Source organism: Bombina bombina, chromosome 7, assembly GCF_027579735.1.
Source record: "Bombina bombina isolate aBomBom1 chromosome 7, aBomBom1.pri, whole genome shotgun sequence".
Classification (NCBI taxonomy): domain Eukaryota; kingdom Metazoa; phylum Chordata; class Amphibia; order Anura; family Bombinatoridae; genus Bombina; species Bombina bombina.
This window is the reverse complement of record NC_069505.1, coordinates 60,638,375-60,652,932: the sequence shown is the minus strand read 5'-3', so window position 1 is coordinate 60,652,932 and position 14,558 is coordinate 60,638,375. Positions and strand designations below refer to the sequence as shown.

The following is a 14,558-nucleotide window of genomic DNA, read 5'->3' as shown; positions in this document are numbered from 1 at the left end:
TTATTCTTCTCCCAAGCATTAATTAGTATGTAGGATAGCATTATGCTTATTCCAGGCATTAATTAGTATGCAGGATAGCCTTATGCTTATTCCAGGTATTAATTAGTATGCAGGATAGCCTTATGCTTATTCCAGGCATTAATTAGTATGCAGGATAGCCTTATGCTTATTCCAGGCATTAATTAGTACAAATTATAGCTTTAAGCTTGTCCCAGGCATTAATTAATATGCAGGATAGCCTTATGCTTATTCCAGGCATTAATTAGTATGCAGGATAGGCTTATGCTTCTCCCAGGCATTAATTAGTAAGTAGGATAGCATTATGCTTATTCCAGGCATTAATTAGTACAAATTATAGCTTTAAGCTTGTCCCAGGCATTAATTAGTATGTAGGATAGGCTTATGCTTCTCCCAAGCATTAATTAGTATGTAGGATAGGCTTATTCTTCTCCCAAGCATTAATTAGTATGTAGGATAGCATTATGCTTATTCCAGGCATTAATTAGTATGCAGGATAGCCTTATGCTTATTCCAGGTATTAATTAGTATGCAGGATAGCCTTATGCTTATTCCAGGCATTAATTTGTATGTAGGATGGCCTTATGCTTCTCCCAGGCATTAATTAATATGTAGGATAGCATTATGCTTATCCCAGGCATTAATTAATATGTAGGATAGCCTTATGCTTATTCCAGGAATTAATTAGTATGTAGGATAGCCTTATGCTTCTCCCAGGCATTAATTAGTATGTAGGATAGCCTTATGCTTCTCCCAGGCATTAATTAATATGCAGGATAGCATTATGCTTCTCCCAGGCATTAATTAGTATGTAGGATGGCCTTATGCTTCTCCCAGGCATTAATTAATATGTAGGATAGCATTATACTTATTCCAGGCATTAATTAGTATGTAGGATAGCATTATGCTTGTCCCAGGCATTAATTAGTATGCAGGATAGCATTATGCTTATTCCAGGTATTAATTAGTATGCAGGATAGCCGTATGCTTATTCCAGGAATTAATTAGTATGTAGGATAGCCTTATGCTTGTCCCAGGCATTAATTAGTATGTAGGATAGCATTATTCTTGTCCCAGGCATTAATTAGTACAAATTATAGCTTTAAGCTTGTCCCAGGCATTAATTAGTATGCAGGATAGCCTTATGCTTATTCCAGGCATTAATTAGTATGCAGGATAGCCTTATGCTTATTCCAGGCATTAATTAGTACAAATTATAGCTTTAAGCTTGTCCCAGGCATTAATTAGTATATAGGATAGCCTTATGCTTCTCCCAGGCATTAATTAATATGTAGGATAGCATTATGCTTATTCCAGGCATTAATTAGTATGTAGGATATGCTTATGCTTCTCTCAAGCATTAATTAGTATGTAGGATAGCATTATGCTTATTCCAGACATTAATTAGTATGTAGGATATGCTTATGCTTCTCTCAAGCATTAATTAGTATGTAGGATAGCATTATTCTTGTCCCAGGCATTAATTAGTACAAATTATAGCTTTAAGCTTGTCCCAGGCATTAATTAGTATGCATGATAGCATTATGCTTATTCCAGGTATTAATTAGTATGCAGGATAGCCGTATGCTTATTCCAGGAATTAATTAGTATGTAGGATAGCCTTATGCTTCTCCCAGGCATTAATTAGTAAGTAGGATAGCATTATGCTTATTCCAGGCATTAATTAGTACAAATTATAGCTTTAAGCTTGTCCCAGGCATTAATTAGTATGTAGGATAGGCTTATGCTTCTCCCAAGCATTAATTAGTATGTAGGATAGGCTTATTCTTCTCCCAAGCATTAATTAGTATGTAGGATAGCATTATGCTTATTCCAGGCATTAATTAGTATGCAGGATAGCCTTATGCTTATTCCAGGTATTAATTAGTATGCAGGATAGCCTTATGCTTATTCCAGGCATTAATTTGTATGTAGGATGGCCTTATGCTTCTCCCAGGCATTAATTAATATGTAGGATAGCATTATGCTTATCCCAGGCATTAATTAATATGTAGGATAGCCTTATGCTTATTCCAGGAATTAATTAGTATGTAGGATAGCCTTATGCTTCTCCCAGGCATTAATTAGTATGTAGGATAGCCTTATGCTTCTCCCAGGCATTAATTAATATGCAGGATAGCCTTATGCTTCTCCCAGGCATTAATTAGTATGTAGGATGGCCTTATGCTTCTCCCAGGCATTAATTAATATGTAGGATAGCATTATACTTATTCCAGGCATTAATTAGTATGTAGGATAGCATTATGCTTGTCCCAGGCATTAATTAGTATGCAGGATAGCATTATGCTTATTCCAGGTATTAATTAGTATGCAGGATAGCCGTATGCTTATTCCAGGAATTAATTAGTATGTAGGATAGCCTTATGCTTGTCCCAGGCATTAATTAGTATGTAGGATAGCATTATTCTTGTCCCAGGCATTAATTAGTACAAATTATAGCTTTAAGCTTGTCCCAGGCATTAATTAGTATGCAGGATAGCCTTATGCTTATTCCAGGCATTAATTAGTATGCAGGATAGCCTTATGCTTATTCCAGGCATTAATTAGTACAAATTATAGCTTTAAGCTTGTCCCAGGCATTAATTAGTATATAGGATAGCCTTATGCTTCTCCCAGGCATTAATTAATATGTAGGATAGCATTATGCTTATTCCAGGCATTAATTAGTATGTAGGATATGCTTATGCTTCTCTCAAGCATTAATTAGTATGTAGGATAGCATTATGCTTATTCCAGACATTAATTAGTATGTAGGATATGCTTATGCTTCTCTCAAGCATTAATTAGTATGTAGGATAGCATTATTCTTGTCCCAGGCATTAATTAGTACAAATTATAGCTTTAAGCTTGTCCCAGGCATTAATTAGTATGCATGATAGCATTATGCTTATTCCAGGTATTAATTAGTATGCAGGATAGCCGTATGCTTATTCCAGGAATTAATTAGTATGTAGGATAGCCTTATGCTTCTCCCAGGCATTAATTAGTAAGTAGGATAGCATTATGCTTATTCCAGGCATTAATTAGTACAAATTATAGCTTTAAGCTTGTCCCAGGCATTAATTAGTATGTAGGATAGGCTTATGCTTCTCCCAAGCATTAATTAGTATGTAGGATAGGCTTATTCTTCTCCCAAGCATTAATTAGTATGTAGGATAGCATTATGCTTATTCCAGGCATTAATTAGTATGTAGGATAGCATTATGCTTATTCCAGGCATTAATTAGTATGCAGGATAGCCTTATGCTTATTCCAGGTATTAATTAGTATGCAGGATAGCCTTATGCTTATTCCAGGCATTAATTAGTATGCAGGATAGCCTTATGCTTATTCCAGGCATTAATTAGTACAAATTATGGCTTTAAGCTTGTCCCAGGCATTAATTAATATGCAGGATAGCCTTATGCTTATTCCAGGCATTAATTAGTATGCAGGATAGGCTTATGCTTCTCCCAGGCATTAATTAGTAAGTAGGATAGCATTATGCTTATTCCAGGCATTAATTAGTACAAATTATAGCTTTAAGCTTGTCCCAGGCATTAATTAGTATGTAGGATAGGCTTATGCTTCTCCCAAGCATTAATTAGTATGTAGGATAGGCTTATTCTTCTCCCAAGCATTAATTAGTATGTAGGATAGCATTATGCTTATTCCAGGCATTAATTAGTATGCAGGATAGCCTTATGCTTATTCCAGGCATTAATTAGTATGTAGGATAGGCTTATGCTTCTCCCAAGCATTAATTAGTATGTAGGATAGGCTTATTCTTCTCCCAAGCATTAATTAGTATGTAGGATAGCATTATGCTTATTCCAGGCATTAATTAGTATGCAGGATAGCCTTATGCTTATTCCAGGCATTAATTAGTATGTAGGATAGGCTTATGCTTCTCCCAAGCATTAATTAGTATGTAGGATAGGCTTATTCTTCTCCCAAGCATTAATTAGTATGTAGGATAGCATTATGCTTATTCCAGGCATTAATTAGTATGCAGGATAGCCTTATGCTTATTCCAGGCATTAATTAGTATGTAGGATAGGCTTATGCTTCTCCCAAGCATTAATTAGTATGTAGGATAGGCTTATTCTTCTCCCAAGCATTAATTAGTATGCAGGATAGCCTTATGCTTATTCCAGGCATTAATTAGTATGTAGGATAGCATTATTCTTGTCCCAGGCATTAATTAGTACAAATTATAACTTTAAGCTTGTCCCAGGCATTAATTAGTATGTAGGATAGCCTTATGCTTATCCCAGGCATTAATTAGTATGAAGGATAGCATTATGCTTGTCCCCCACAACAACTTTGCAATATTTTATTATTTATTTTAGTTCCTTTACGTGTAATTCAGCTCTGAAAACTATTTTCAATTCTCAAATTTGAAATGCACCTTACTTCTTAAGGCTAACCCTGTCGCACATCTTCCCCCTAATTGGCTTAATTAGAAAACAACTGCAAAACAATGCATTTTATACTAATGCTAACCTTCTTGTCCTGTGGACTAATTGGCTACTCCAAGTAAGGCAAATCGTAGGGGGAGTTTGGCTATTGAAAAATAGCTGCAGACAAAATAAAGGCAAAAAGAGCTATTTGTCAACAATTCAGTACAATCCAACATGGAAAAAATGTATCACTGGGAAAATGTTTAACTGTATGACGTCCCTTTAACTTTATCAGTCTGAAATAAGTTAAAAGGGACATAACCCTTATTCATGCAGTAAATAAAATAATATATTTAGATGTTTAGGAAACATTTCTCTTAGTTTTGAGTTTTTTTTAATGATTATTTTATTTATAAATAAACATTTAGACAAAGGAAGCTTCCATATGAGTTAAATAATTATGAATAAGGCAAAATCTATAAAAAAAAAAAAAATTAAATATGTTTGAACCATTAATACACTATCCCTGTAATAGTCTAATTTTTGTTGTGGATTAATGACTTCTGAATTGTGTGACATAAATTGTTCTTGAATATTAGGTTTGTGCATTCGGCAGTTTCATTAGTGGCTGAAAGCAAAAGGTGGTAAAAGCGTGCGGCATTCGGACGTATTTCTTCTTGTGATAATGCAACTCACTAAGATCTGGATTTGCACACATATTAGTGTGTTGCACTTTCACAAGAATAAATATGGCTCCGAAATACCGCGAGATAATGAAACTGCCGAATGCACGTGCCTACTGAATGTCTGTTCATTTTTGTTTTCCCAGAGACACACAAGATTATAACTGTTGTTTTATTATTTTCAGATTTCAGGTCAAACCAGCTTTCTCAACCTCTCCAAGACTTCTTCATAACCACGGAATATTGAGTATTTAATCTTCCACGCTACCAGCTGCCATGTTTTGTAAACCCAATGCAATCACTGCCACAGGCCACGCCAAATACATGGGGAGTCTGGATTTTCCCCCTAATTATGGGATGTTTGATTTCATTGTGACCAACACGGTATTGCAGGATGGAGCGACCCTCCTTCAATTTCAACTGGAAGTTTCCTTCCGACACACAAACTCAGAATGGACCAACTGCTTGCATTTACAAGAAGCCATTTAAGCATGAAAGTATTAAGACAGGACAGTAGATTATGGACCAGGGTACATCGTATAAAGATGAGCTATCATTTGTAGCAAAATGTATATACATTCTAGAATTTTATTCCCAATTGAAGGCTGAAAATATAAAACCTACCATCCCTCGTCCTTTACCTGTCATCTATATAACAGCTTTAGAACTATTTCTTTAAAGTCAGATGTGATACAAAAAAAATGATAGTTGCTAAGCAACCTCAAAAGATTTTATGTGCACAAATCTGTGTATAAAACAGTCTTTACAAAATGCAATATGTATATCTAAAAGTACAAAAAAAAATGTGCCTGAACTTTTTTAAAAAGGGAAAAAAAAAAAAAGTATTTTGGACGTTTTGAATTTTATTGTATATGGAAATACTGAGAGAGAAAAAAAAAAGATAATATAGTATGGTTTGAAAAAATGTTTTATTCATCGGCTGTAAATATACAGCAGTGTATGTAAGATAAAAATTTATACAACATAAATATTATGAAACCTTTGACCTTCTGTCTTCATTCTGGGAAATTCCAAAGTATGTGATGATTTTGTTCAGTTACCTGAAACTACAAACAAAATAATAAAACAAATGGGTTAGTGACACACTATAGTCAGCGCTAAAGGGCCAGATTACATGTGGTGCACAATCTGGATTTTTCTCTTGCGTGCCATCTTCTGCCCTCAAAACACAGACGGGTGAACACGCGTATTACAAGTTGAAAGTAAAAAGTTAGCGTGAAAGCTAAACCCAATGCGTGCTAACTTCAGGACTTCGGATATTGGGACCGCGCTAACTCATTCGCCCCATAGACTTCATCTGAGCGTGCTGTTCAGAAAAATTAACTAACACTTTTTGCTCGTGCCCTAACCCGACAGTGTTAGAACAACTGCATTAAAGCCAAAGGTAGTTATGAATATTTTTCGCATAGCAGAAAGTGTTCTTTTCATTTTTAAATATCCGATTTATATATATATATAATTTTTTTCATTCTACCATTTATGCTTACCTGATAAATTATTTTCTTGGCAATGAGAGTCCACAAATTCCATTCATAACCTATGGGAAATACTTCACCTGACCCCAGGCGGAGGCAAAGACAGCCCAAACAGGGCATTGAAATATCTCTCCCACTTCCCCTACCCTCCCAGTTCAAGATGAGGATAAGGAAAAGTAGAGAGATAAAGAAGCCTCTAATGCATCAAATCGGTAAAATTTTGTGAAAGTATGTAACGAAGACCAGGTAGCGACCTTACAGATCTGTTTAACTGAAGCCTCATTCTTGAAGGCCCAGGAAGTAGACACTGCCTGGTAGAATGTGCCGTAATACGGGATGGAGGCTGCTGACCCACCTCGTTATAAGCCATGCAAATCAAACTTCTGAACCAGAAGGAGAGAGTAACATCTGTGGCTTTCTGACTCTTGCACTTTCCAGAAAACCGGATAAACAAGGAAGATGATCGACTAAATTCCTTGGTAGCATGAAGATAAAACTTTAAAGCTATAACATCCATATTATGCAATAAGCTCTCCTTGGGAGGAGGATTGGGACACAGAGACGGAACAATAGCGAACAGAAATAATACTTTACAAGTTCATAACATTATCAATAGAATGCCTGTTGAACTCTTAAGAACAAGATTAAAGCTCCATGGAGGAGCAATAGGGTTGAAAACAGGTATAATTCTAGCAACAGCTTGAACAAACGATTGAACATCTGGCAAATGAGCCAACCTCTTATGTAACATTACAGAGGGCAGAAATCTGACCTTTAAGAGAACTAGCCGACAGGCCCTTCTCCAAACCATCCTGTAGAAACTGAAGGATACATGGAGTCTTCACCTTGTGCCAAGGGAACCTACGTTCCACACACCAAGACAGATAAGCCCTCCACAGCTTATGGTAAATACGTCTGGTAACGGGCTTTTGTGCCTGAACTAGAGTATCAATCACCACCTCATTCAATCTCCATGCAGGCAGCCTCAGAGAAGCTAGATTTTGACAGAACGGGCCCTGCATCAGAAGGATCCGGCCTCTGAGGCAGCTTCCACGGCGAAGCAGATGACATTCTCACGAGGTCTGCATACCAAGTCAAGTGTGGCCACGCAGGAACTAACAGGATCACTGAAATTCCCTCCTGTTTGATTCGAGCTATGACTCGAGGAAGCAGAACAATTGGAGGAAAATGATGCACTAGAATGAAATGCCAATGAACTGCTAAGGCGTCCAACTCCTCCTGTGGATCTCTCGATCTCGACCTGTATCTCAGTAGTTTGGCATTGAGAAAGGAAGCCATCAGATCTATCTCTGGGCACCCACACCTGCGGGTGATCTCCCAAAAAAGCTTCCTGGTTTAGAGACCATTCCCCGGAGTGAAGAGTCTGCCTGCTCAGAAAATCTGCTTCCCAGTTCTGCACACCTGGAATGAGGATGGCTGATATTTGACATTGGTATGTCTTTGCCCATTGAAGAATACAAGACACCTCCAGCATCACTAGATAGCTGCAAGATCCGCACTGGTGGTTGACATAAGCCATGGTAGTAATATCGGATTGGAACGTTACTGGGGCCACAACAGAAGAGCATTGAAGCGGGCCCTCAACTCTAAAATGTTGATAGACACAGCAGCCCAGCCTGTCACACTCAGTCAGATCTGTAAGAATTGCCCAGGATGGGCGCAGGAAGCACATGCCCTGGAGAATGGGTTCCTGAGACAGCCACCAGAGTAACTTCTCTGTGTGAGATGTTGCTAAATGTAAAGATGGCGCCTGAACCAAAATGTTGTTCTAGCACAGCGAAACCAGAGATCTTGGCATTGAGACAAATAATTTGAATAATGGCCATCTTTAGGGCCTGAATGCAGCCCCAGCCACCGTAGCAATACCTACGGCTGGTTAAAAAAGCAGGCCTCCTTGAAAAAGACCTCTGATATCACTCTATCCATTGGGTTCTTGAAAGATGTGCTATCATCCCGAGGTATACCTCATAAAACAGAAAAAAAAAAGGATTAATAAAATGTTAAATTTATGAATATTCATTCAAATTTAACTACACAGATGTTTTTTTGCCAGCTCTGTATCATACATGTCCACCAGACCGATGCAGAGGTTCCTGCATATCGGCGGGGGATATGTCCTTGTAACGGAACAGCTTGCTTGTTCTGGTTTTTTCTATAAGTGAATACTGCTTGTGCTATGACTAATTAACTCTTGCATGGGGAACCTTTAGTTTCCGATTAGCCATATTTTTGAATGGAATTGTCAATATAGTATTTCGGATTCCCCCTTTATCTTTGGCAAATTTTCCGGTAACAGTTATATACTGAATCGGAGTACTTTTGTGGTTACATTTGAATGAATATTAATACATTTAACATTTTATTACACCTTTTGGGTAGAAGATTGTGTGCCCTAAACTATTTTCTCCTCTCTTTTTTCCCTTCTGTTTTATGAGGTATATCATTGTATAGGGAGAAGGCAACACATTGATTTCTCTTATTGGGTATTCTTCACACAGTGCCAGTTAAGTTATTTGCCTTTTTGAAACTATCTTCCAGAGGGACAGTAGTGCATTTAGCCAGGGTGGAAATGGCGCTGTCTACCTTAGGAACTGTACTCCTTACCTCAAAATGGGTATCTGGAACAGGAAACTTACTTTTAAAGCTTGGAGAAGTAGAAAATGGAACACCAGGTTTTTCCCCACTCCTTGGTTATAATGTCCGCTTACCAAGGAAGGTACTGGGGATGTTTCAGGGGTTTTTATTCTTAGACTCAGGTATGCCTAGTGTGCTTAAAACCTCTTAAGTAAATATCTTAAATATTCAATTTTAAATCTAAAAGTAATATCCTCAGAATCCCATTCCGGTTCTCAAGAGGAGCAAGAGGATGAAAGGTCTCCTTCAGAACTAGCCGATGCATTGACCGCTTCAGAAAGCTGCATATGACTGACCGCTGCAACTCCAACAAAACTGCTGGTCCTGGACTCAGAGGAACACTGCTTAACCTTCCTCTTCCCTGCTACTGGCATGGCACTCAAGGCATCAGCAACCGCAGAGTGTGACTGGGCTGAAAAATCATGGGGAAAGTCCAACTCCAGGTTGTCATTTAGAAACTGGGTTGCAGAGAACAGCAGGTGTAGGAATAGAGGACGCAGTTTGCGGCTGTAGTACTGGCATATCTGGGCATACAGAGGTCTGCAAGCTCGCAGAACGCGGCGGGGACACCGCAGATGTCTCATTACCAGGGCCCCCTGAATGAGACTGCAGAACAGATGTAAGGCATGAGCTGCATAATTGAGCCCGAGGACACACAGTATGTAACCTGCATTTATTTGATTAAAATAAGGGAATATGGCAATTAGCCCTGCTGACTAGGCTCTATCATAGAGTAAATCCATAAAACTGCCAATAACACTAATAGTATACAAAAAATAAATTCAGCAATACACTGGGAAACAGCACAGCTGTCTGACAATGTTCCGTCTAACGTAACTCACCACCTCTGTACTGGGCGGGTTCTCCAACGTTGCTGACCCAGCTGCAAAGGAAACAGCGCAGTGAAGATCACACCTGTGGCACTCAAGAGGCAGGGATGGCGCCAAAACAGACTGCTCCGGAAGAATATGTGCCAGCTCCGAGGCCAAAGTGCAGCGATGATGCTAACAGCGTGTGCAAAATACGCTCCGTAGCAGGAGATTGTGTATAAATGGTAACACTCAGCTAGGATATCATAGCTGCATTTACACGGCAGTGGCGTGTACCGGATCTGAACGGCAAGTCCAGTTGGAGGACCCGGTGCTGCCTTTTTAGTGTCCGACGCTCTCACAAAGTGTAGACGAATGAAAAACTCAACCCCAACTTGAGGTTTCATGGAATTGCCCCCTTAATAAAATCTTATAGGGTATGTGTGTAATCCCTCTTATGTGCATGGGGACTTAAGCCAATCTGCTGGACATCTGTCCACCATCCCCAAGTCAATAGGCAACAAGCCATTAGAGGGGGGTAGAAAATATAATCAGGACTTACACAGTTTCTCTGTCATGCTGCAGGAAAATCAGTGCAACTAACACTGTTTGCCTAATAGGAAGGATAGCAGAAAAGACTGGAAGAGGCATAGGAACATCACTGTGACCACCTAACATAGCCAACATACACCAAAACTCTACAGAGTAACATAGTAGATAAGGTTGAAAAAAGACTGAAGTCCATCGAGTTCAACCTATACAAATCTAAAATACTTACAAAAAGCTCCAGTTAAGCTTAAATAACCCCACTGAAAGGTGACCCATTTAATACTAGCAAACATATCCATGAATTTTGTTTATATACAGAAATGTATCCAGACTATTTTTAAATGTATCTATGGTATTGGCATTCACTACCTCCTTTGGTAATGAGTTCCACAATTTTATTGCTCTTACAGTGCAAAAACGTTTCCGTTGCAGGAGATTAAATCTCCTTTCCTCCAACCTTAAATTATGACCTCTTGTCAGAAACAATTTTCTTGGAATAAACAGAGCTTCTGCCATCTCTGTATATGGGCCTTGAATATATTTATATAAAGTAATCATGTCACCTCTCAAGCGCCTTTTTTCTAAAGAAAACAGACCCAGTTTGGCTAGCCTCTCCTCATAGGTCTACTATGGGAATTACATGGCTTGCAACTACCTCCCTGTCCTCTCTTGTAGGAAACAATCCATTAAGGACAATAAAATCTGAATATTCATCAGAGCACCTCTCTCTGACTACCTCCATAAACGAGGCAAAGAACTACTGGGAGGGTAGGGGAAGGAATATTTCAGTGCTCTGTTTAGGTGTGTCTGCTGCCTCCTGGTGGCCAGGTGAAGTATTTCCCATAGGTTATGAATGGAATTTGTGGACTCTCACTGCCATTAGAAATGTGTGTACCATACATATAATTAGACATCTATATATATATACACACACATTATAGCCCTTTCCAGTTATGCACCTTTTAACCCTAATTTATTTTTTATAAGAAAATGTATATGAGTGTAACACTTTATTTCAATGTATTTATGTTGTGTTTGGTGCACATTTTTTATTAAGCTTTACACTAGGGTCTTTACTAGCGCTAACCGCTGTTTACTTTCAACTTGTAATATGTGAGAAAGTTAGTGCCATCACAATAGTGCTTTAAAGGGACACTGAACCCAATTTTTTTTCTTTTGTGATTCAGATAGAGCATGCAATTTTAAGCAACTTTCTAATTTACTCCTATTATCCAATTTTTTGTTGTTCTCTTGCTATCTTTAGTTGAAAAAGAATGCATCTAAGTTATTTTTGGTTCAGACCTCTGGACAGCACTTTTATATTGGTGGACGAATTTAGCCACCAATCAGCAAGAAAAACCCAGGTTGTTCACCAAAAATGTGCCGGCATCTAAACTTACATTTCAAATAAAGATAGCAAGAGAATGAAGAAAATTTGATAATAGGAGTAAATTAGAAAGTTGCTTAAAATTTCATGCTCTATCTGAATCCCAAAAGAAAAAATTTGGGTTCAGTGCCCCTTTAAGAAACTTTAACGCGCCACTTGTAATCTGGCCCAGTTGGTTAAGCAAAATTACTGTAACCCTGTCTGCAACAAAATGAATATACAGATTTTAATAAGGCATAACTGAAAGCCAATTACAAGAGGCATATATGTACAGCCTACCTAGCGATACTTTTCAACAAAGAAAACAAAACAAATTAGATACTTGGAAAGAATAGACAGCAGAATGTTAGTGAAGTACATTTAAAGGAAGAGGTAAGCACAGGGGTTAAATCTTTGGCCTGTTTTGCTCACCATATACATCACTGATATTGAAAATAGGAGTCAATGGAAGATGCATCCTTACAGACTAAAAGAGTACAGCTATTAAAAACGATGCATTTAGAATATGAATGAGAATTATAGACTTAAAGGGATAGTAAAGTCCAAATTAAACTTGCATGATTCAGATAGGGCATGTAATTTTAAACAACTTTTTAATTTCCTTTTATCATCAAATTTGCTTTGTTCTCTTGTTATTCTTAGTTGAAAGCTAAACCTAGGTAGGCTCATATGCTAATTTCTAAGCCCCTAAAGGCCACCTCTTATCTGCATTTGACAGTTTTTCACAGCTAGAGGGCATTAGTTCATGTGTTTACTATAGATAACATTGTGCTCACACACACACAGAATTATTAAAAAGTCAGCACTCATTGGCAAAAATGCAAGTCTGTCAAAAGATCTGAGATAAGGAGGCAGTCAGCAGAAGCTTAGATACAAGGTAATCACAGAGGTAAAAATTATATTTCTATAACAGTGTTAGTTATGCAAAACGGGGAATGGGTAATAAAGGGATTATCTATCTTTTTAAACAAACATTTTTTGCTGTTTACTATCCCTTTAAAGTGACATTAAACTGCAAGACACCATGTAAACAGAATGGTTCCTACTCTCTTCACAGCCGTTCTCTTATGTTAAAACTTTACATGTGTTGGCAACGCTCCGCATCTTCATACTTGGTACTGCCATTTTGGAGTAAATGTAATCTGCACCACAGTGACAGATCAGAGACGTTGTCGGCGTTCTCACAGCTGCATCATGTGCTTTTGGTTACTACACATAACAGAGCTGTAGGTTTGTGTGTTTATAGTTTAAAAGTTACCGAACATAAAAAAAAAAATCAGATGAATAATATAGAGCAGGCACTGCACAAGTAAATCTCACGCTAACCCAACGTTCTCTATACAGCTGACAATTAACCGGTGACTGATCTGTGAATGGGCTTCAGTTCTGTCACAGAGGGCAATACCTAAGCTGCAAGATGGCGGATCCCAGTACAAAGATATGGAGCGTGACCAGCTGGCACCAGTAAGGTTAGAATAAGAGCTGCAGGCACAGGAGGAAAAACATTTGTATAAAGATTTAACTGGTAATAGTATTAGTAACAAAACTTCCCAATGCATTTAACCCCTTAATGATCAGCGAAGTACCCTGTACGTCGCTGGTTTTTCTATGGAGGTTGCTTTTTTTTAGGATGCGGTCTGGCGCAATTTTAGGAAGCAGAGAGGGTCTAATAGCGTGGTCTTGCTATTATAAGCAGACATAATGACCCGCAATTATGTTAAGGGATTAACGACTTCTGTAAATTCTTAACCAACACATGACACATCAGGGGGGCTAACTGCAGGGTACAGGAAAGACGCTGTCCCTTTAAAAACTGAAACTAAATGCAGTCTACGTGATTTTTTTTTATTGTATAAAAAGATAGACAATGCCTTTACTACCCATTCCCCAGCTTTACATAACCAACATTGTTATATTAATATACTTTATAACATTTAAGTTTGCCTGTTCCTAAGCCCTTTCAGGCTGTCCCTTATCTCCGGGTTTTGTAAAATGGTATTTTTTTTAAAAACAATTTTGCACTGTTAGACAGTGCTAGTTCACATGTGCCCTATAGATAACATTGTGCTCTCTCCCATGGAGAATGGGTTCACAAGAAGCAGCACAAATTGACTAAAATGCAAGATTGTAAAGAGCACTGAGATAAGGGGGCTTAGATAAAGGTAATCACAGAGGTAAAAAGTATATTAACACCCTAGCCGTTTGGCTGTCCCGAAGCCATAGCCACTTCGTAAATGGGATAGTGGGCTGTAGGGGCCGTGCCTAGTAACATAGGCTCTCCCCCTGACATGATCTCATCCTTGAAATCATGCGGGAGCGTGATTTCAATTTTTTTACTAATTTGGTTACAATTATGGGGAGTGGGTAATAAACATTGTTATTGTTTAAAGATAGATAATCCCTTTAAGTACACTGTCCCATTAAACACCATGAAAGGAGATTAACATCAGTTTACAGGTAAATTTATGGCTGGCTGAGCATCATGGGAAATGTAGTTCAAAAACCTCTGGAAGGCCAAGTTTGAGGATGGCCGCCGTCGATGAATACCATACGAAAAT

General features: G+C 38.2%; 2 protein-coding genes across 3 annotated transcripts in view; one reads left to right on the top strand and one right to left on the bottom strand.

Annotated features, from left to right (window-relative positions):
- Positions 1-6,108, top strand: part of LOC128665888 (serine/threonine-protein kinase MRCK alpha) — a 420,939-nt gene extending 414,831 nt beyond the window's left edge. The window contains exon 37 of the mRNA XM_053720136.1: positions 5,290-6,108. Coding sequence (XP_053576111.1) covers positions 5,290-5,337 — 48 coding nt within the window. The 3' untranslated portion in view covers positions 5,338-6,108. The remainder of the gene's footprint in view (positions 1-5,289) is intronic.
- SCYL1 (SCY1 like pseudokinase 1) overlaps positions 6,015-14,558 on the bottom strand; it is an 80,768-nt gene continuing 72,224 nt past the window's right edge. For both annotated transcript variants that reach the window (XM_053720137.1, XM_053720138.1), the window contains exon 19: positions 6,015-6,171. The gene's annotated coding sequence lies outside the window, so the exon portion shown is untranslated. The remainder of the gene's footprint in view (positions 6,172-14,558) is intronic.